This window comes from Cyphomyrmex costatus, unplaced genomic scaffold (assembly GCF_001594065.2).
Source record: "Cyphomyrmex costatus isolate MS0001 unplaced genomic scaffold, Ccosl1.0 scaffold5, whole genome shotgun sequence".
Taxonomy (NCBI): Eukaryota; Metazoa; Arthropoda; class Insecta; order Hymenoptera; family Formicidae; genus Cyphomyrmex; species Cyphomyrmex costatus.
Window position 1 is genome coordinate 846708 of NW_017279267.1, and position 22451 is coordinate 869158.

A 22451-nucleotide genomic window follows, 5' to 3' on the forward strand; every position below is an offset into this window, starting at 1 on the left:
ATGCATAGTCATTAAATTATTCAATATTAATGATACATTAAATAAGTTATAAAAAACGCAAGGTAATAAAATTATTCTATATGATTGAACAAATGAATTGTTGACAAGAAAAGGAATTAATAAAAAATATTAATATAGATATAAAATAGTTTCTGTAATTTTTACTTATAACATCACTTGAACATACATATTTCTGTAAACGCTTTACAGTCTATAGAAATTTACAGCGCCGTCACATGTTAAAAATACATGATTTTACCGCTGTCGTACAAAGAATTGCAATTACGTAAATAATGAAGTGATAATGGTATGAAAGTTGAGACTTGTGTGCGTGTGCGTGTGTGTGTGTTTGCAATTATTGTCAATTTTTGTAAATACAGATCAACAAACCTTTGATGTGTTACAAAAATATCTTGCTACTGAATTCATTATAATATTTAAATTGAATTAGCGCATAAGCATTTTCCATTTCATTATTCATAATCAAAGTGAATTAATTGATTAATATAGAACACGAGAAACTGTGTATGCTCTATATAATTAACAACTATATTATCCATACACAATATATTTCAATCTCTGGAATTTCTGAATAATTCTCTCTTTATATAAATTCTATACGAATACATTTTTCACGTTTGTAGACTTAATCATTTTAGATATGCTCTAAAAATAACTGTTTTTAAAATATATATTAAGTAATTTGTATATACTCCTGTCGCGATAATATATTATATCTTAATGATATTTCTCTCTAACATTCTAGAATGTATTTGAAATAATTTATGATCTTTATTCGAAATATTGAAATTATAGGCACATGGAACTCTTCTCATTTTTATGTTTGATTTACCAGCCATTAATTGCATTGTAGAAGACGCGCTATCTTTATAATACTAAAAATACACAGACTAATATTTCATTTTTATGATTTCTACGCAATTATAGATACAAGCGTCTTAAATATTTAAGAAGAAATATATACAATTTCTATATATCCATCTATTTTTTGTTTGATGTAGTATTGATACCATTTCAATGTTATAAATATGGTAAATATTTATCATATTTATAACATTCGATCGCTTCCGGCTAAAATATACTTTATGGCATTCGTGACTTAAATAAAAAACAGATTCAAATCACTTATGTACTCAGCCTCAAGCATATCGTTATAATTACTTATAAATCTTAAAAACAGACCGCAAATATATGTGAATATAATTAAAGATATATATCGAACATATTATTAGGTATATAGAACACAAATAATCCAATTTCTAATGTCTAAATTACATACTTGATTACACCAGTGGTAAAAATAGGATTAAAAAATCTTACTGAATCAATAATAATAAGATAATAATTATGAAAATTTAATACATATATTTAAAACAGGCTAGACGGGCAGCGGATGATTATGTGAAGGATTATAATTATACATAATATAATCATAAATTCGATGATATAAATAAAAATGCACATCTAATTATCCAATGACAACAAATAATTTTTATAGAAGATAAGATATGAGCAACTATTCCTACAGTTAATCTTAATAGCTTATGGATTAAAAGTCTTTCATTATATTTATATCTGCATGGAGATTATATGTATAATAATCCCGATCAAACAATTTTTTTGTCGGCGCCTATTTTAAAATATATGTATGTGTACAGAATATAAGAATGATTACTAGTTCAACGACATTATAATTTTATTTCATATATTTAAATAAATAATATAAGATAGCAAAAGCCAGTTACTACTTATCGGCCCTAAAATCGACTCAGTTGAAGACAGACTTTCCGAAGTCTAATATATCTCTCGTTTTTTTTTTCGAGATAACAATTTATGACTTTTTTTAACTTATAACTTTATATTTTCTTCTAAACGAGTATAATAGCAATAAGGTTTTATTATTATTAGAAAAATTTTCTAATAATTTTCTCTTAAATTTCATTATTAGATGTAGATTTTTAATGTCATTATTATTCCAATATAATCTATTACGTTTAGAGTTTGATAAAAAACACGTTTAGCAGTATCGTTTACCTCGATCGACTACTCCTATTTATACAGTGCCTTTAAAGAATATATTCAAATAATGATAATTAATTATTAGGTTTCCAACGGAAATTGAACAATTTTATAATTAACATAGCGTGTATATTTTAAAATTTTGCAATTTGAGAAAAACTGATCGTTCGACAATTAAAAAAATATCACTTACTTGCATTCGTTGGGGCAATATTGTCCTCATTACATTATTGTTACCGCTCTAAAATTGATCTTACATCTAAATAATTGAAAGCTGATAGTGTAAATCGTGCGATATATATGTGTCCTTAATAGATGCCCTTCACTCAAACTATTCTAATTCGGAATTCCATTTGCTTCGTGAAATGCAGCAGTTAGAAAACGGTTCTCATTGTGATCATACTGTATCTGACTCAGAAAAATATCCGTTCGTCCAGAACCAATTTCTGATAGTATCCTCTTCCTAAGAGGCGGCCGTGGGACTAGCGGGTGTTGCAGGGACTGTCGCGTTGGCGGACTGTTTCGCGCGCCTCCGTTTATTTAACAAGGGATTATTCGTGTGATCGAGCTGTTTCAAACACGCCGTGTCGTAATCGACGCGCATTGTCGCCAACGACCGCGTCATCTCCTCTTGTACTTCAGGCCACATTTCTTCCCCCTCGCGCAGAACGCGTCCAGTGTGTAAGGGAGTGGCGGGTACTTCCATATATTTCTATAAGAAACACATAGTTTTAGAAAAGATACATATTACGGAGAATATTCACGCTAAGAACATCTTATATATGTTCTTACAGCAATCCAGTTGTTACGCATCACGGCATCGATCTGTAACCTTTCCGCTGGATCTATACACAGCATACCCTTAATAAGGTTCTTGGCTTCTTGGCTTACATTTGACCATTCCGGACTGGGAAAATCATATTGTCCTAATCGAATTCTCTTTTTCATTCCTGGCGAGATTGCCAGACCATGATTACTATAGAATGGTGGAAAACCGCACAATCTAGAAATAATTACACAAACATATTATTTTAATATATAACTTTCATTTTAATTCATTATCGAAAGAGAGAGAGGATTTTTTAGAATGCTCTATATTACATATAACGGAAAAAATTAATTATTAGTATGAAATAACTTGAAGATATATGGAAAAATACTTACAATATGTACATAATTACTCCCAATGACCAAATATCACAGCTCTTGTCATATTTTTCTGGTCCCAAAACTTCCGGGGCTAAGAATAAAATAAAAATGGATTATATAATAATTTTTTAATTTCAACTATGTACATATGTACTTATATAAATGAAGTATAAAAGCTTACCGACATAATAAGGTGTGTAACATGGTGTCTGTAATGTGTCTTTTAAATGTGTTTCTTTAGCAAATCCAAAGTCGGTGAGTTTCAGGATTCCAGTGATATCTGGAAATGAATAAAAATATAAATCATGTTATTCTATTGATTATACTAATGATACACTGTTAGTAACATAAGTTTCCAAAACTAACAATAAAACAATAAAAAATTTATTTATATATTGCATTCGCGTATTATGATATTATAGGCACTGCGATGTATATAGATAAAAATTATCGTAATCTTTGTAACTATAACTCTTCAAGGTCTGTAGATAATATATGATTAACTCAATCTTTAACTTGTAAAATGTTGTAAAGTGATAATTTCAAGTTGTCACGCCTTATAGAAAAACAAATAAATTGTTTTAAAACATTATATATATGTAACTTGTTCTCTTACCAGGTTTGGAATATAAAAGATTCTCAGGTTTTAGATCTCTGTGAGTGATGTTCATGTCGTGTAGATGCTTCACTGCGACACAGATCTCGTACATCACTTGCGCAGCCTCTGTAAAGAAACATACGATAAGTTTATGTATGTTTTCTAAAAATAGAAAAATTTGGCGGACTGCGAGTGTTGAAGCTATACCTCTTTCGGTAAAAGCGCCGTCTTGCCTATCTTGTATCCTTTGAAATAGCTCTCCGCCTTCCATACTAAAACAAAAAAAGGAGAGTTAAATATAAATCTGAAGAATCATGCTCACGATAAATGACGCCGCGCTGCATTAAAAAATATTACATTTTCTTGTACGTACCATTCCATGATTACCAGCAGACATTTGTTACCGCTATAGGAATTTTCATATACATCCTTAACTTGAACTATATGCCTGCAATTTGATGCTCTCCAATGAAGCTCGACTTCTCGGCGTGCTTTTGCGCAATCATGCAGGACCTGCAAATAGTGTCATTTAGCTTAACATACTCTCTTTTTCTCTTAGTTAACAAACATTTCATTAAAAATCTGTACAAAAAAATGAAAATAAAAAAGATTCAATTTTATTGCTGAACATGAAAAATCGAAGGATATTAATTATTATAAATTCTCGCAGTATCATCAAGACACAATTTTTAATATGTAATATTTAACATAAGTTATTAATATTGTCGCTACCGGATAAATTTGAGCGTCGTCGGCGAATTTATCGATGATGTTGATATATGATTTATATAAATTCAAAATTATCATTCATAACATTTGCATCACGTTCTATTACGTGCAAATTATAGTGCAACTAGCAGGTAAAGGCTTGAATCACGCTATTTATCGCAAAAAAATTATCATTAGAATTTCCTTGATAAAGACTTTTTCGCATTCTTCTTACAGTGGCAAACCAGTGGAGTACCAGAACATATTACATAATTTTACATAACTAACGCGATAATTGATAATAATCATCCAACCATCGTGTAATTCAATAAATGAATAATTAATAGCATTACAAAAATTATATGAAATATAGGGATTTACACATATATATACGCATATAATAAAAAAATCCAATAAAAGTGTCGATGTTTACAAATCTTATCGCTTTCGTAAAAGCATGACATTTTAATATTCATTAAATGTCATATCGTTTATTTTTAAATTTGGTGACTTTTGAAATAAAATCTCCACGAATGTAAATGGCAATAACATTTATCTTGCTATATTCAGTCTTTTCTGTTTTAAATTTTATTCGTTAAATTTATATGTATATTGAGTGAAGTAATTAAAGGGAATAATAAGAGCAATAATTTTGCGTGATAATTAGTGCGATATTAATAAAATATATTAGTATAATCACATTAAATATAGATACAAACTCAGGCTTGGTCACGGCAATGTATATTTGACATAATTATACTAAAATATTGTTAACAACGTATTTTAATTACCACGATAAATTATTGCTTTCATTATCCCTATTTAATTACTTCATTGTTTAAATTTTGAGAGCCCTATAATCTAATATTTGAATGTTTATATTTATTGATACATTATTAACATTCTGAGGATCAGCATATTTTTGATCAACTTTTTTATTTTAAGGGCTAAAACTTTTTTGTCAATGTCATGGGGTTGAGTGGTGAAAAATGTAGCACCACTGTCGAGTCCCTAAAGGGGCCTTCGGTCCTCCAAAGGTTAAATAATTATATACTAAAAGTTTAAATAATTGTATTTTATTGAATAATTGAGATACTAAATATTATATCGTTTCAAACTTGGCATCTCCAAATCATTTGAAGTTCGCAAAAAATATTTTATTTCTAATCGCTTATAGTTCTACGCATTTCAATGTTTTAATTTAGAAAAAGACAATCTCTAAATTAATCTCTCAAATATCTCTCTCTCTCTCATTATTAAAACTTAAATTAATTATTATTCCGTATATGACCGAGCACGTCATATAAAAACTAATAAATGTTAGTTTTCTTTTATATACGAAGGTGAATGACACGCAAATTGCTGATGACACAATACCAATTGATCAATCATACCGCCTTGCTATTCAAATTTTTCAGCAATCGAGCGCACAGTGTATACACGTGCAGCATGGCCTAAGCTTCTTCCTCTTGAACAGATCTCACGTTTACGCTCACAATTACGCTCTTTTAGAGGCGCGATCTTCTCGGATTAACAATTATACGAATTACCGCAGACGATTACAGCAGATGTTTATTGTGACGCGATGGGAAACTAAATAGCTATCACTCGTAACAGGAAAGAAACTTGCAGCACACTTTCTGAACGGCACAGGCGATTTGTTATCCGCAATCTTGTCAATCTGAGATGCTTAATGTACCGTTTAATTTATGCGACAATATCATAAAAACGAGCAACAAGAATAATGAGCATGATTCGCAGGCGTTCATTGTAATTATCATATACTTATATACGCTGTCATGTTAAAAGCTCGGAAGAATAAATACTATTCTGTTTAATGACTGACGACTATTTTCTGTTTTAAGTTGAAACATCCGCTGCAATGCGGGGGACTGAAACCAGATTGACGCCACGTCATCATATCAAAATGCGTTTCTCGAAGGAATCTGATGCTTCTTCGAAACAGTTCAAACGTGAAACGAGATCAACGTGGTACCATTTCATCAGAGCTCTTAAAGGAGTAAACTTACAATATTTTAAGTTGAAACATCTCCGATGCAAAACATTAAAACAAAATTAATGGTAAAACGAAAGAGGATGATTCGCTTTTGTAAATTGGCCAATGCAAAGATATTCGGAATATGCCAGATATGAGATAGCAAAAAGCAAGTCAGAGAACCGGTTCCTAAGATTTTGTAACTATTCCGAAACAAAGATCGTCAGAATCAGCAATAATATGAGCGAATGAAAAGTATCGTGAGTATCGTGAAAAAGAAAAAAAAAACTAAAATATCATATAATAAATATTTCACAAAATTAAATAAACGTTAAAAAAACGCTATAATAAAATTTATATTTTACAATATATGAGTCAAAACAAGATATTTTCATGACATTTGAATTGTCATATCACATCTGAATGACGTATGGGTTTCCACACAAGGGTCTTGTCATTCAGTTGTAGAAACATGGACGCTTTTATGTATTCATTTGGAAATGATTTTATTTGAAACATTTAAAACAATAAAATATTAAAAAATTAGATTTATTAAAAATAGAGAACTATTCATTTATTTTTTACTTTTCTATTTATATCTGTTCCAATTACAAAAAGAGCCATTATTTCGGTTGGTTTGTAATAGTATCACTTATTCTCCCTAAAAAAATTATATATTACAAGATATTATTAACAATATTTTTTATATTTATATTTTTATATAGTTTCTTTTGTAATCTATCACTATGTACACATTTTATAAGCAATCATACTTCTTTTCGGTACTCAACGGCAGTCAAAATATGTATTAAAAAGTATATCGTATAATTAATAGATAGACAGATTTATATTTATATCGTGAACCGCCTCGAATTCGTGCTTTTATAATAATCATGCAGTTTTCGGTATTTATAATTAGAATGGTAATATTCGTACGTCGTACGTATTTATTTTGCGTTGGCGTTATTCGTTCATATAGGCGAAAAGCATGTTTGTACACTTGAATAAGTACGTCACATGATAAATAGGTACGTCGTAAAATTAGATTAAGATTCATTGAAATTACGAAAATAGCGAAGCCACATACGTGGGTGTGCAGAAATGAACGAACTAATATGGAAACCCTTACATTTTATAGAGGATATTTATCTTCTGCAGCACACACGGAGGAATAAGCTTTTCCGATCTTGTCCTTGCACGTAGGCGCGTAAGAAAAATACCAAAGTAATCGTGTGTCGGAGACTAATACCGGATGCCGTAACAGAGCAATGCTAATAAGATTAGCACGTCACGACGTACAAGTCTACCTGCCGCGCGAAATAGACGGATGGATGGACGTGCGAGATTGTCACTCTGATGGTTCTTGGCGACAGATCAAATTGTACGCTCGTCGTTCTACGATTCTGTACGCCGGAGACTTTACACGTTCGTTGACTATAAAAGCCAATGTAATCCGTAGCAGAGCGACGACGTCATGCTTGTGGAAACACACGATCGATCGCCTTCCCGGTTCTGTCGGATCATTACGCGGTAATATGTACGTCAGTCAGGCAGAATTGGAAAAGTTTTTCATCAGTCACGGAAAAATCAATCATCTGGAAACAAGGTATCGCAGCTTCGTTTCCTTGTCAGTATACCTTTTCTACAGTAAATACCCAATGTGTAATAAAAATTACATAATATTAAATTTTGTAATAAAAAATTTATTACATATATGGTCTGTTTTCTGTTCCTGCATAGACTGAAACTAAAACTCTCTCGCTTTCGACAAATATCAAACATATACCTATCTCACTTTAAGTTCTAAAAGTGTTCAGCCACAGACCTATAATTATATTACGTATAATTTTTTTAAATGTGATTTAACATTAAAAACTACATAATTTTGTTATATAAGATTGCTATAATTTTTATTAGAATACTTTGTATTTGTATTATGCAATTTTTATTACGCTATTTTGAAACAAATTTACGCTAATAAGAATAATTAATCTATAATTAAATAAAAAAGGGATCCTATATTTGACTAAAGCAGATAGTTTTTAAATATTTCTGTAAGAATTAATATATGTATTAATTTTCTGTATGAATTAATACACTCTCTGTGATTCTGCCAATCGCGCGCCGAAATCTTGAAACATAATCCTGAACATAATCAAAATAACAGTATCACTTATTAAATCGCTTGTCAAATTTGAGATTAATTCTCAGATTAACATTAGATTATTAATATTATAAAAATGCTTATTAGTATAAAAAATTTGTAAATTGTTTATTAATTTAATACATGACATTACTACTCTTGTTACATGCTCGCAATTGCATACGTGTCATAACTGAAAAAGATTTTTGCGTGCAATCTGCAGAATTACATATGTATGTAAATTAACACAGAAATATTTAAGCACTAAGATCCACTTTAATCGAATATAAGATTTCTTATTAAATTAGTTTTATTACACTCTATCAATGCAATACCCATTTTTAATCTTTCATATATCGAAAATTATACAAATAACATAATCAAAGATGGTATTATATAATTAATAGTTAAAAACAATAAAAATATAATTAAAAAATGTATAATAAAGGCTCTGTTGAATGATAATTATGATTATATAAAAATATAATCATAATTATCATTCAAACAAATTTCAATATTTTCTTACTAAAACGCGACTTTCTTTGCAATTCTTCGCACCATAAATTATCGCGCAGCGAAAAGACGGAAAGTATTATAAATTATAAGATTCTTGATCTTGCACAATAATATTGTTAGATTCCAAGGAAAAGATCACAGAAAGATAAAAGTCTAAAGAAAGATCTTATTTTATTTTTACGATGATATACAGGAGATACTTTACAATGTAGTCTTCTAAGAAAAATATACATCGATCATGTGATTTTATTCGTTTAGGGAAATCTGAGGGGAAATCACAATGTAAAGTCTGGTGCATTTTCCTCGATGGAAAACACATAATGTTTTAAATTCAATTCCTTACAAAACAGTGTCCAACGAGACGCGAACATATAAAATGGTGCGTAACAACCAACAAAAGGAAAACATTGGCCGACTGACAGCCGACAATCAATCAACAGAGAGCAGCGAATTCGTAGTAGCACGAAAATGGCTCGCGACAAAACGACGCGACATACGGCCGCGACGTCGACAAATATTGAATTTTTAATAGCTGAGCGTTAAAGTCACGAGGTCATCGAAGGCTCGTGTACGTATCATCATCGCATGATCCGATGCATGCATCGTGTCATTGCGATATACACGTAACTGATCGAAATATAATTCCACCACCTGCTGGTCGCTTTAAAACGACCCAGAGCTGTTCACAGAAACACCAATTAAAGTTAAATGACGTTCGAGCAATTCCCCCTTCTGCCTTTCCATTCATTCCGGTTTTAACACGGTATTCATAGTCGATTAGTCCGTATTCATAGTCGATTTTTTTATTCAAGACTGTTTTAAGTATAGTCTTAAGATGTTATGGACCAATAAAAAAACCGTATTATAACATCTTAAAATATTATTTAAAACGGTCTTAAAATAAGAATCGATTATGAATGTCGGCCTTTGGCTGCTCAGCTGATTTTGGCATTTAAAAAATCTAGCATATTACTTTATAAATATAGTCAATACATGTCTAATGTATTATTTTAATATTTAATATTTGTAATTATGTAGTGCATTGTGTGTTAATTATCAATAATATTAATAATATTATATATATTGTTTAATATTATTTAAATACTTTATTCTTTTTTAATGTCTTAATGTAATTTAATATTATGTAAAATATGTTATTTCTTTAATGTTTTACTAGTAAAATCACTTTTAATCGGGTTTAAATATTATAAAATCATCACTCGCAAATAAGTGATGAGACCTTTGTTGTGAATTTTATACATGTCATTCTAATATAGGTATGACATGGTAAAGTGTTAAAAGATGGAAAAAACAATGAAGGCATTGTTAATAGCTGATACTTACGAGAATAGTTCTAAAACGATCTGCTTCACGCAATTTGCAGAATTTGTCAGAAACGTGTTGTTAAATATTCTAATACATATGATGTCTCAAAACATCGACGATGCAAATTTTGGTTTACAGCCTCTTGAATATAAAGGTTTTATAATTAGGATCGTACAGTATTGTAGATTAGTGACGCAAAAACATTTTGTAAATGGTTGTCCGCATTGTCGTCATTCATTGCCAAGTTAAATAGTGGTGGTACTCCGCAATGTTATGTAATCCGCGCATCGATCGTTGCAATAACCGGAATAGCGTAAATAGAATCGCTGATAAGATTGATTTCTATCAACTGCACGCTTCGCTAATATTTCAACGCAAATTCTTTCAATGAAGAAGCGTCAGTGTCAGTTGAACACACTTGTCAGATAAACTGTTAGTCATTAATATATGATGTAACAGCCTCCTGCAACTTCAAACAACGATTCCGCGGACCAGACTGGGTTTCTTCAAACCATATCAAAATCAATCTATCACTTTTATCGCGGCATTTTTATCGTAAGAAAGAATGTCAATTTTTGAAACATCATTTAAACTACGAAGATAATCTGTTATCTGTAAAATATCTGAATAATATATGTCAATGAAATTGATTTCTGCATAAATAGTTTGTAATCTTCAACTGCTTTAAGAGATTCCGATTAACGCAATAAAAATGTACTTACTACAAGAACGGTTATAATGTTATGTAATAATAATTATCAACTACACAATGCTTTTATACTTGGAATATTAGTCAAAGAGAGAGAGAGAGAGAGAGAGAGAGAGAGAGAGAGAGAGAGAATTACTGATACTATTTAAGATTCAATCAAGAAATAATAAAGTAAAAACAATTAAAAATTTCTACAACTTGCTACTGAAGTCTTTTATCTCACGTCAAAAAATGTTAATTAAATGTTAATTTTTTATCGAAGTTGCGTAAAATGAGATCATTTTCGATCACAAATAACTGATAAAATTCCCTATATGTAATATTTATCTCTTTGCTAACAATTATCTATAATATCTACCAATTTCTGTCGTACACATACATAAGAATTTTTACCGAAGAATATTCGGCTGAAAAATGCAATTGTAATTTTTTAACATATTTTGATAATTAAAGATCGATGTTATATAATGTATTAATATATTACACGAGTGTGTGTTGTTATAAAATACTTAATCTCATAAATAAAACATGTACTTTATCATACCAAGTGCTGTCAAAATAAGGTGAGGTAAAACTATTTAGATAATAACGGTGTTAAGGATTCTTTGTTTTATCATGGTCTAAAGGTCTGTGGCACACAAAAACGTAAGGCAGTAAAAGTTAATAAGCGTAGTGACGACCAATCACAATAGAGATCGTAAGGCCATAACGTAAATAGTAACAAATCCAACAATTAATTTCATTATCGCTTACGTCTTATTGCTCAAGTACTTCGAGACTAACCTGTATTCACAGTCAGGCCTTGTATTTATGGCTTCCTTACATTTATCTTCAAGCACTCTACGAATTATTTTATTGGCTACAAAAGATAAACTTAAGAAAGCCTTAAATATAAGGCTTGACTACGAATAAGGGTATAATAAGGACCATGGCACACAATTTATGTGCCATGGTCCTCAGTCCCGAAACACAATAAGTATAATAATCGATTATTCTCTTCGTATTCGACTGTTTAGCAAATACCTTATACAATTTAAAGTTTATTACACGCCTATTGTACTTCAGTATTTAAGTTTTATAAAGTGTACAGTAAAAATAAAAAATAAAGAGAAAAAGATTCGTTCGTATCTCACGATTGACTTGTCAATATTCATTATAGCTTTGACACGTAAAGGAATATGTATAACGACTCTCGCGTCAGTTTTAACGATCGCGTCACTTTGACCTCCGACGATAGGCGACCATCGGAATCCCCTCGATAGCATTCTTCGATGCCATTGACCATTTTCGCGCCGGAAAGATGAGATCATCGGGGAATATATATAGAACAGGGACGACGGAGCAAATTTTTACTTTTTCTTTTCAACACCACGGTTCTGTCGATTGCGCGCAATTCGCGCGTGTTGCATTAACGCGTTTTCGTATGAACGACACGCCACTGGAAAAATGCGTGACAAGAAGTCAATAATTGCGAGTCTAAACGCTGACGACACGCAAACGACACGTGCAATAATAGAGAATAAAAAACAAAGAAAAAGAGAAAGAAAGAAAACGGGGGGAAGGGGAAGAAAGAGAAAGACAGAAAAAAGATGACAAGTATATCGAGAGCGCCTGAAACGCACGCAATTTTATCTCACATTGCACGTGTCATATATCGACAAACGAGAAGAGAATGATATTTTTAATAAATACGTAATAAAGAGTTTAGCACTGCAAGTACCAATGCTTCTCACTTATTAAAAGGACCAAACGAATAAATTACTATAAAAATAAAAGAAGTAGTGATGCAAAATTAAATATTTCCGCAATAAAGGACATAATTATTAAAAAAGTCACAAAATTACTCATCTCTTATACAAGAAATATAATATTAACGTAAAAAGAAAAAATAGAGAAACGGTCAATAATAACCGATACAATTTTAGCGTTAAATATCCGTTGCAATGAGAATATATCGCTATTAAGAGATTCCCATGTTTCTCTCATGTCTCCCTCAAAATAAGAACACTTACCATAAACGCGAGAGATAAGTGTTTATACAGTCAACGCTAAGAATTACTGAAAACTACAGCGTCCTACGCGACGCTGCGAAAAATTATCTCTGCTGTAAATTCTTGGTACTGCGAACGTACCGCTGAAATTTTTCACGTGAGGACACTCTGATTATTTTTCTAACAAATCCGAGAAGCCGCGGCGCGATACCTTCTCATGACGAGAGCAGAGTTTTTATGGGCGGTCGCGAAAAGACGAAGTGTTTCATACTACTGACCTTTAGACTCTCTCCCTGGAAAAAACAGTTCTCTATCAAACTTTGCGTAAAAAAACCAAACGCCTCAAATTTAAAAAAAGCAAACTTCCGAAATTTTTCTCGAGAAAAAGAATATGTAGGTATGTATAAGATCTCTTACAAAACACAGTACCCTATTTTTTATGTATAAGAGCACTATACATAAAACTATATTAATAAATTATTAATTTAAAGATAAGATTGACAATATTGAGATTATCACTGTAATTACTGATGATTGACGAAATTTTTTTAACTGTTAAGCTGATATCGATATATTTAACTTAATAAATCTAACATGTTATGTTAATATTATTGATTTTTTAATTTCTTAATATAATTTATATCGCTTTTTCAATGTCTTAAATATTTAAAGTGAGAGAAACGCATCATTGATTTCGCGTAATTTTCCGCGAAAGTTATTCATTTGTAGATGACGGTATTATTTACCAGATTAAAAATAATTTTACTAAGGTGCGTTCGGCAAACACGCTGTCAGTGCATTGCGTCATTCTATCCTTGTTTTACGTCTAATGAACGATAAAGGTGTAATGACACAATAGCGTTGACAGCGTACTTCCCGAACGCACCCACAGTAAAATTATTTTTAATCGAGCAAATAACATCGTCACCCATAAACGGAAAATTGTGCATGAGATATGGTTGATAACAGTCGAAGTGTTAAAACGTTTATAAAGAATAAGTGCCATTTAATATCAAATTTTGAATTATATAAAAAGCTAAATGTATGTATATGTATATAACAATGTGAACTAAGAAAATAAAAAATGCGCAATTTCAAACGCACTATATCTACTCATAAATAAGGCTCAGTCGTATTTAAAATAAATTAAAATTAAAATACATATATTTTTTAATTAAAAAAATAAAAGTTCTCTCTCTCTCTCTCTCTCTCTCTTGAATTATTTAGTATTTATCATTTTAAAAAAACTTTTTTTGATCTTTATTTTTATTTGATATTTTAAATAAGTATCTTTAGGACATTATTACATATACATTTTTTATATTAAATAAATCGTGACAGTTATTTTACCAAGTCCTACTCATAAAGAAATAATCTTGTTTAATCATATTACACAATATTTTATCACGATAATGAATACAATGCTTATGATAATGAAAATTCTACTGTGACGTACATATAAGGACATAAAACTCACTGGGCAGATAAGTAGGCAATGTGTTATATTCTACATCAATCCTAAAAGACGACAGGGAATTACCGCGGCAATCATGCAAGCGTCACATGATGCTCGTAATCGGTCATCGGCATTCTATATGCCTGCAATCGAAATCAACGTTTCACGTTAAACTGCCGTCAAATTATTTTTACCGCTGGTCTCATAGAAATTGCATCTTTCGCGAACGATCCCACATTGATTTAAAAACGCGTAATGCTCGTTGAAGCGAGACGGACTGTAATAAAGTAAGGCAGCAATTTGGTAAATGCACGAAGAAAAGATGAAAAACAAACAAAATTATTCTCAAGGAATATTCGGTTGATTAGAGAACTTATAGAATAGAGAGATTATAGAATTAAGATATATACCTATTATATCTAAAAAAAAATAAAAAGAAAATTTGTTAAAATATCTAAAAAATTAGTTAAATTTGAAAATAATTTTATTAAACCGTCAAAATAATTATGTAGAATGTTCAAACTAGTTACTAATTATAAGTAAAATGTCGACACTTTTTGCAGCATTGCGCTTGAGCATCCTACATAATTTATTTAATAGTTCAACGAAATTATTTTCAGATCTGTATCTAGTCAAATTAAATGCTTCAACAAAATCATTCCTTCCATATATAATATATTTACAACATTTAGAGCTGTTGTTTTAACGTGTCATATAAGTTGCTACAAAATATGCAATTTCATTGTGTAAAACGTATAACACTTCATCACATTAAGTGTTATCAGAAAATTGGATGAAACCATTCAGATAATAACGGTATAATTGGATATCGATTGGGCGACAATATGTTAATATATGGACGCTCCCCAAACAAGCTAATTTGGCCAGATAATTACAGCTATTTCAGATTTTATCGCGTTTGCGCATCTTTTAGCTGCTAAAATAATTCCTATCGTAAAGCCAACGAGACTGCAAAATAATCTTATCTATTCTGCGTGCGCATAACAAATGAGAGATACACGGGACATAAATCACAGTTAAAGCTCCTTACAATTACGGTCCATCCATGGTAACAATATTGAATAATTTTATTAGGAGTCAATAGTGCGTTTCTTACATGGAAAGAACGATTTTGCTAACTCTCTAAGACATTTAGAATGAATTATTACTCTGAAGAATAAAATCTCTTTTAAAGATTAAAAATTGTGTCACTTTAGAGTGAGATTCCACTCTAAAGAATTTAGAAAGTATAAAAAAAATGTTTTTAGCTGCACAAGTCTAAAAATAATTTTGTTGGATGATCAAAATAATTTTATAGAATTCTTAACTCTCAGTTATAGCTATGAAAACTACAATATATTAAAGTTTAAAACGTCCTGTTTGAAGTACAGAATGTAAATACACCTTCGCCTTGCAGCGCGGTTGATAGCAAAAGGTTCAAAGTTTTTTCACTTACAATTTAGAAATCAATTAGAGAATCTCGTATCAATCATACGCAGATTGTATAATCATCTAAAAGTTTTCGCTTTAGGTCCAAATGATCCGAGTTCACGGTATTAGAACTCGGTCCGAATTTTCGGATTGAAAAATGTGCAGTCAATCAACTTATCGTTTTTTCGTAAAAACTAGATGTTGATTGGCTATATATTCTTAAATCCAAGAACTCAGATCGAGTTCTAGCACCATAGACACAGAACTTTAAGGTCGAAAGTTAAGCATTGAGAAACGACAATGCAAAAAATTTTAATTTATTCTAGCAACCAGTTTGAGCGTCTTGCATAATTATTTTCACAGATAAGTATATACTCAATTAACTTTTTAGATATTTCAGCAAAATTCTTTCCCTTGCAGCTGTTCTCTAGATTGTTTCGTGATCGGAATTGAAGTTGTGATTTGATAGGCGAGAACATGCCCACGTTCAACGTCAACTTTCTGAGAAAAATTGTTTCCGCGAAGTTGGATGAATTTTTTTTTGCAGATCAGCTGCAGGCCACCTTCGAAGGGAGAAATATTTTCCCCCCGGGGCGCTGACATCGTCCATCGAGGAAATCATCGGAGTATAAATAGAGGATGACTCGCGGTTTGAACGCGCTCGGTCGATCCGAGCAGGTATCGATACGCGGCATTCCTTCAAAGAGGTGTCAACGCAATGGATTAACACTTACAGATCCACGGCAGCAGTGCGTCGCACTCGTGCCTTAAAAATAACCGAGGACGCGTGAAACGTATCGTGATGGACGATGTAAAGCCAATGCGTAATGACTTGTTCCTTGCTTTCCGATAAGAAACACTCGATCCTTATACGTTTTATTATCTTTGAGATATATGTATATGTATTACTTTCAACTTATTCCTAAAGCCAGAGTCATTCGAATAATCTTATCTAAATCTAACACCCATATTTATAGTCTATTCTTATTTCAAGACTTAAATAATTGCTTAAGACGCAGTCCTATGTTATTGATTTGTAACACCTTAAGACTAACTTAAGACAATCTTAAATATAAGAATCGACTATGAATACTAGTCTAAGAACCGGTTGTTTCATCTCTTCGGATAAATGATATACATATAATAATAATTTATTTATAAATAGATAAATAAAAGAATAAAAGAGTAAAAAATAAGCTGAAGTTTATTAAAAGTGGAACAGCTCAGCCTAATCTTGTAGACTTTGAACTGATATAACTTTCTCTTAATTTTAGATTCTTGGATTATCATTGCTTCGAAGATATGACTGTCCGCCAAATTAGATTTTGAAGACACAGTCGATTGTAATATTTTAATTGTGAATTCTGGTAAATAAAGAAGGGCTAATTATATTAATCCTTAACACGAGCTCTAGATTACAGCCGAATTGTATAAAACAGCGCTAGGCTTTTTTACAAACCGTAAAGTTTTGTAGGCATTTACAAACTGAAAAATTCGAGAAAAAATCTCTCTAACAGTTTTCCCCTTAAAACTATAAATTAAAAAAAAATATATTCTTTTTCTCGCAAATTTTAATATTTTCCTTTCTCTTTTTTTTCCTAAATATTTCGAATATTTTCAATTTCTAGACTTTTACATTCTATTCATTCTTTTTGAACCTTTGACACGTCAATTGAAGAAAAAATTGATCAAATTGTATACATTACATACAAAGACATATACGCAACTGAAAACAGCCGGGTGACACACATGCATACATACATATGTGCTCCAAAATCTTGAATCAGATATACTGCTCTGATGATTAAAATTGGATCCCAGAAATACCAGTTAATCTTCATTACATATAATAAAGCTTATATGTAATGAGAACAAAAAATGTCATATATCATAGACACTTATTTATCTTTACAAGAACCTCGCAATGCAAGGATATATTTTTTAGATTTGAATACAGTTCAGAACAATATAAAAATCTGTACTAAAGTTCAAAAATTCAAGTTGACGACAGAAAATTCGAAATTCTACGTGGCCAACGGAGGATTAGATAATATGAGAGAATTAAAACGGAAACTTACTTTAAGAGCGTATTTCTGCCTCGTGTTTCTATCGTAGCATTGCACGACCTTTCCGTTGATCCCGAGACCCAGGACGTGATTGCTAATCTCGTAATCGTCGGTGATCGGTGTGACCTTCGGCGACAGCCGATTGTTCAGTGGATGCTCCATCGTCTTTCTTCTAGCGTCCTCGACTTCCGGGATTTTCTGTTCAGGTGGTTGATCGTAGTCCTGCCTAATGACCTGCGTCACGACGACTGACGGTATCGAACACTTGCGCTTTCTTTCTTGCTCGTTCTCTTCGAGAACAGCCCTCTTAGACTTTCTGTAAACGCGAGGATATCCCGTCAATTTCTGACACTCGAGATACAAGGGACAAGTGCGCTGGTAAGCAGGCTAGGTCACGCGCGTAAGGTGAACGGAAAAATACGATGTTCCAGATTACACGGTGATAATGCAGACCGATAACGTGTCGCCACTTCGAACGTGTGGAAGACACGCGAGGAAACGAGACCATCGAAACCGTACACGGAAAGGACAATTTTGGTGAAATATTTAAATATAACATGTAAAAATAATTTTGTTGAACCATCAAAATAATTACGTAGGACGCTCAAACTACCCTTACAAAAATTCAATACAAAGAAGTAGTGATAAATTGTAATACTTGAAGTATTAAAAGCATTACTGTTCAGTACTTTTTGTACTCGAAAGAAGTAATTAATCATTTCTCAAGTATTAAATTAAATTTCTGTAAGGCTAGTTCCTAGAACGTCAAAATTTGTGCAATATCATCTATCATACTTGATATGCTGTAATAATTAATTTGATGGTCCAATAATCAAAATTACTTGCAAATTTGTATCTGTCTCTCTAATGAAATTTTTTAATACTTCAGCAAAATCGTTCTTTCCGTGATGCATACTGGCTCATTGCATTACATTACAATGCATTACAGCGGTTTATTAATTATTACGTTGTTTAGTTCACATTTAATCCTTCCTCGAGGGAAAGCCGTCAGCGAGATAAAACTAGAGAATGATATTTAAGAGCAGAAAGTTTAGAGACGAGTGAATCGTGTGACGTCGAAGGATCTGCAAAATTTAATTGTAAATAATATATGTGATTATTAAATATTCGTTCACTGTGTCAACCATCAAGTGCCGTTTCAATGGAAACCGTTTGCGTAACCGTCCTCGAAGAATGTGCAAGATTCATGTTATTTCACGTACATACACACACATATACATGTGCTCTACCCACACGGTCTTACTAATACGGCGCGCGTACTTCTCTCGTTCGCGGTGCAACCTGCATACACCGCAATGCAGTACACCACGATTTTTCCAATCGCAATCGGGAGAAAAATTACATGCGCGTATTTGTGTACGTCAGAATTGCGTCATAATATATAGACATCTCGCAACCGTCGCTGTTTCATTCATCTATAAGTGTATAAAAGGCATAATATTAGAGCGTAAAGTAACAAAATAATGCGATAATTAAAATAAAAGAATTATTAGCAATATATTCTCTCTCTTCAGGCCAAAAGTTTGGAAATATTTTTTGAAAATTAACACTTTTTAAATTACTTATTTGAATATTTATAACGATGTATTTTTTAAATCATTATTCTTCAGATCTAGTAACACATGTTATTGGATCTAAAGAATTATTGTTAAAAATCGTTGGATATTTAAATAATTAATTCCAAGATTATCAATTTTTAAAGTGTTTCTAAACTTTGGCCTAAAGTGTATCTGAACAGGACATTGATATAAACACAGCAAACAACTAGCCAACATAAACGTACTTGCTATAGGAAACAGATTATCGGTCTAAAAAACTATAGAGATCTACTTTGGAAGTATACGAGTTACATAATTTATTAAGAGATAGATGCTTGCCATTAATTGCCATGAACTGTTAATATTAAATCAATATCACGTTAGTAACTGTCGCTTACTACTGGAAAAGGACGTATGACATAAGTGTTGCATAAAACGCATAGTAAGATGCAAAATGCCAGCGATCGATAGACTTGCTAACTCTTACTAAAACCAACAATTCAGACTAACGTAAAAGGATAGTATTGAACTGTTTAATACGGATAAATACTGTCATAGTGAGGATTAATTAGATCGTCATTGTCTCGTATGGTATTCGAAGATTACATACAGCGCTTATAGAGGTATTTCCCAGAGGCAGTCGTCTTATAGATCAGCCTTCGATAAAGTGAATACATTAGAGCGATTTATTAAATTAGAATTGCAGATATCAAAGATATTTATGATATATAGGCCACTTTACGTACTTTACATCGACAGAATTCTTAGATTCCCGAGCGAAAAGTTAGTGGAATAGCAGACTCGATCAGCGCAGCATTACATTAATAACGATGGCGCAATTCTGAGGACCAATTGTGTCTTGAAAGAGGTGAAAAATACAAAAGTGAACAAATTCTCTCCAAGCTAAAATTTATAGAATAAATCTCACTCTTAAAGATTGAAAATTGAGTCACTTTTTTTGAAATTGGCTATTTCAAGGTACACAATCGACCTCTTGTTCTCGTTGTTCGCATTCGAAAAAAGTCGCATGGTTATAATACGACAGCATCGTCGATGTATTGACGAGATGTTTATGGGAGAGTTGCACCAACAATCTTGGTTAATTAAATATTGACTGGCATTTTTTTTTTGGATTTCGGATAAAACAATTCTCTAAAATTTTTAGAGTGAATCTCTAAAGAATAAAATCTCACTCTTAAAGATTGAAAATTGAGCCACTCTTTTTCAAGATTGGTTCAATTTTCACTTTCCAGAGTGAAATTCCATTCTAAAGAATTTAGAGAGAAGACAATCTTCTTGATTCAGTATATCTTCAAATACATTCTTCTAAATTGAAAGAACACGTGTATACTAAAAATGTCCATATTAATTGACGGTTAATCTGATTGTGAGAGGAAAATACGTTGTTCTACTTGAGATGTAAGTAAATTGGGAAAATCCAATCAATCGTTGAATAGTCAATTGACTTTGCGCGTTGGTGCAACCAGCCCTCTTTCGATCCTCGCATTACAAGAGGACATATAATGTAATTGTATGTGTAAATAAATCCTTCAGGACTCTTCTCTTTCTCTCATTCTCTCATTCTCTCTCTCTCTCTCTCTCTCTCTCTCTCTCTCTCTCTCATGTAGGAAATAAAGATAAAAGAGACCTCCAAAATTTCCACTCGGACTTCGGCATCGATGTAGCTCTCGATTTTCGCACAGCTAAGTCCCGAATCCGTCGGGAAGACAAAAGCATCACCGCCCGCCCCGCGTTGATAAAAGTAGAGGTACAGGGCTCCCAGGGGACGATCTCCCAGATGGAACGACGAGTTTGCAGTGGTTTATCACACGGCGTGTGGTGTCGTTACGGAAGAGAGGGTCCTAGCTTCTAGAGCCTTTATACCAAGATAGGTATAAAGGCTTCTAGAGCCTTTATCCCACCCAGTAGAAGAAAGAGATAAGTTCTAGTCCACCCGGTCTCGTTTCGTCTTTGCTTTTGCAATTTGGTTTTTTTTTTTTAATCAAACCAAGAGATAATCGGCCCAGCTGAAAACTGAAGATAAAGAGACCAAATGATAAAATTAAATCGCATCCGAAAATTCAACGTAAAAGCAATCGTGGGTCAAGTTTGACGAAGCGAACGCGGTGTTTCCCGGAAGCAAACGAATATTCCACACCAATGATCGTACAAGTCCGCCGTATTACTTCCGGCGTTTCGTTGCGCCTTCGGAAACACACATCCGGGACTTCAAGGTTGTAAATTTCAACGTTTCTTAATGCTCGCTAATTTCAAAAAGCCTCGATCATTTCTATTTGTTAATTAATAGATATTATTAATTAATAGCTTGTTTCATATAATACTTTCATTAAAATAACTTAAGTTTGGAACTAAAAGTAACATTAAAAAAAATAATTTAATCCTTCTTTTTAAAACTTTTAGATTGAATCTTACTCTGAAGAATAAAATCTCACTCTTAAAGATTGAACATTGAGTGACTCTTTTTCAAGATTGACTCAATTTTCACTCTTTAAAATTAAATTCCACTCTAAAAAATTTAGAGATAGTACATACACACGATTGGGTCATTCATATCCTGCGCATTTCTTTTTTTTTTTTTTTTTCAAAATATTAGGAGCATCTGGTTCATATATTATAAAATAATTGTCTCTATTTTCAATATTTTGAAGTAAGATTTCACTCTAAAAAAAGATTTAGAGAGAAGGAAATCATGATGGTGTTGTATACTAAGTTTTAAGTTCGAAAAAATAATTGAAATTTAAA

General features: G+C 31.9%; 1 protein-coding gene across 1 annotated transcript; it reads right to left on the reverse strand.

Annotated features, from left to right (window-relative positions):
* Nucleotides 1–2171: 2171 nt before the first annotated feature.
* MAPk-Ak2 (MAP kinase-activated protein kinase 2) lies at nucleotides 2172–21491 on the reverse strand. The gene is made up of 9 exons (XM_018545665.1): nucleotides 21337–21491; nucleotides 18142–18445; nucleotides 4161–4300; nucleotides 3995–4059; nucleotides 3806–3913; nucleotides 3371–3469; nucleotides 3205–3280; nucleotides 2833–3043; nucleotides 2172–2752 (listed from the first exon to the last, which is right to left on the reverse strand). The coding sequence occupies exons 1-9, from the start codon at nucleotides 21423–21425 to the stop codon at nucleotides 2504–2506; spliced, it is 1341 nt and encodes a 446-aa protein (XP_018401167.1). The 5' UTR covers nucleotides 21426–21491; the 3' UTR covers nucleotides 2172–2503.
* Between the last annotated feature and the right edge of the window lie 960 nt (nucleotides 21492–22451).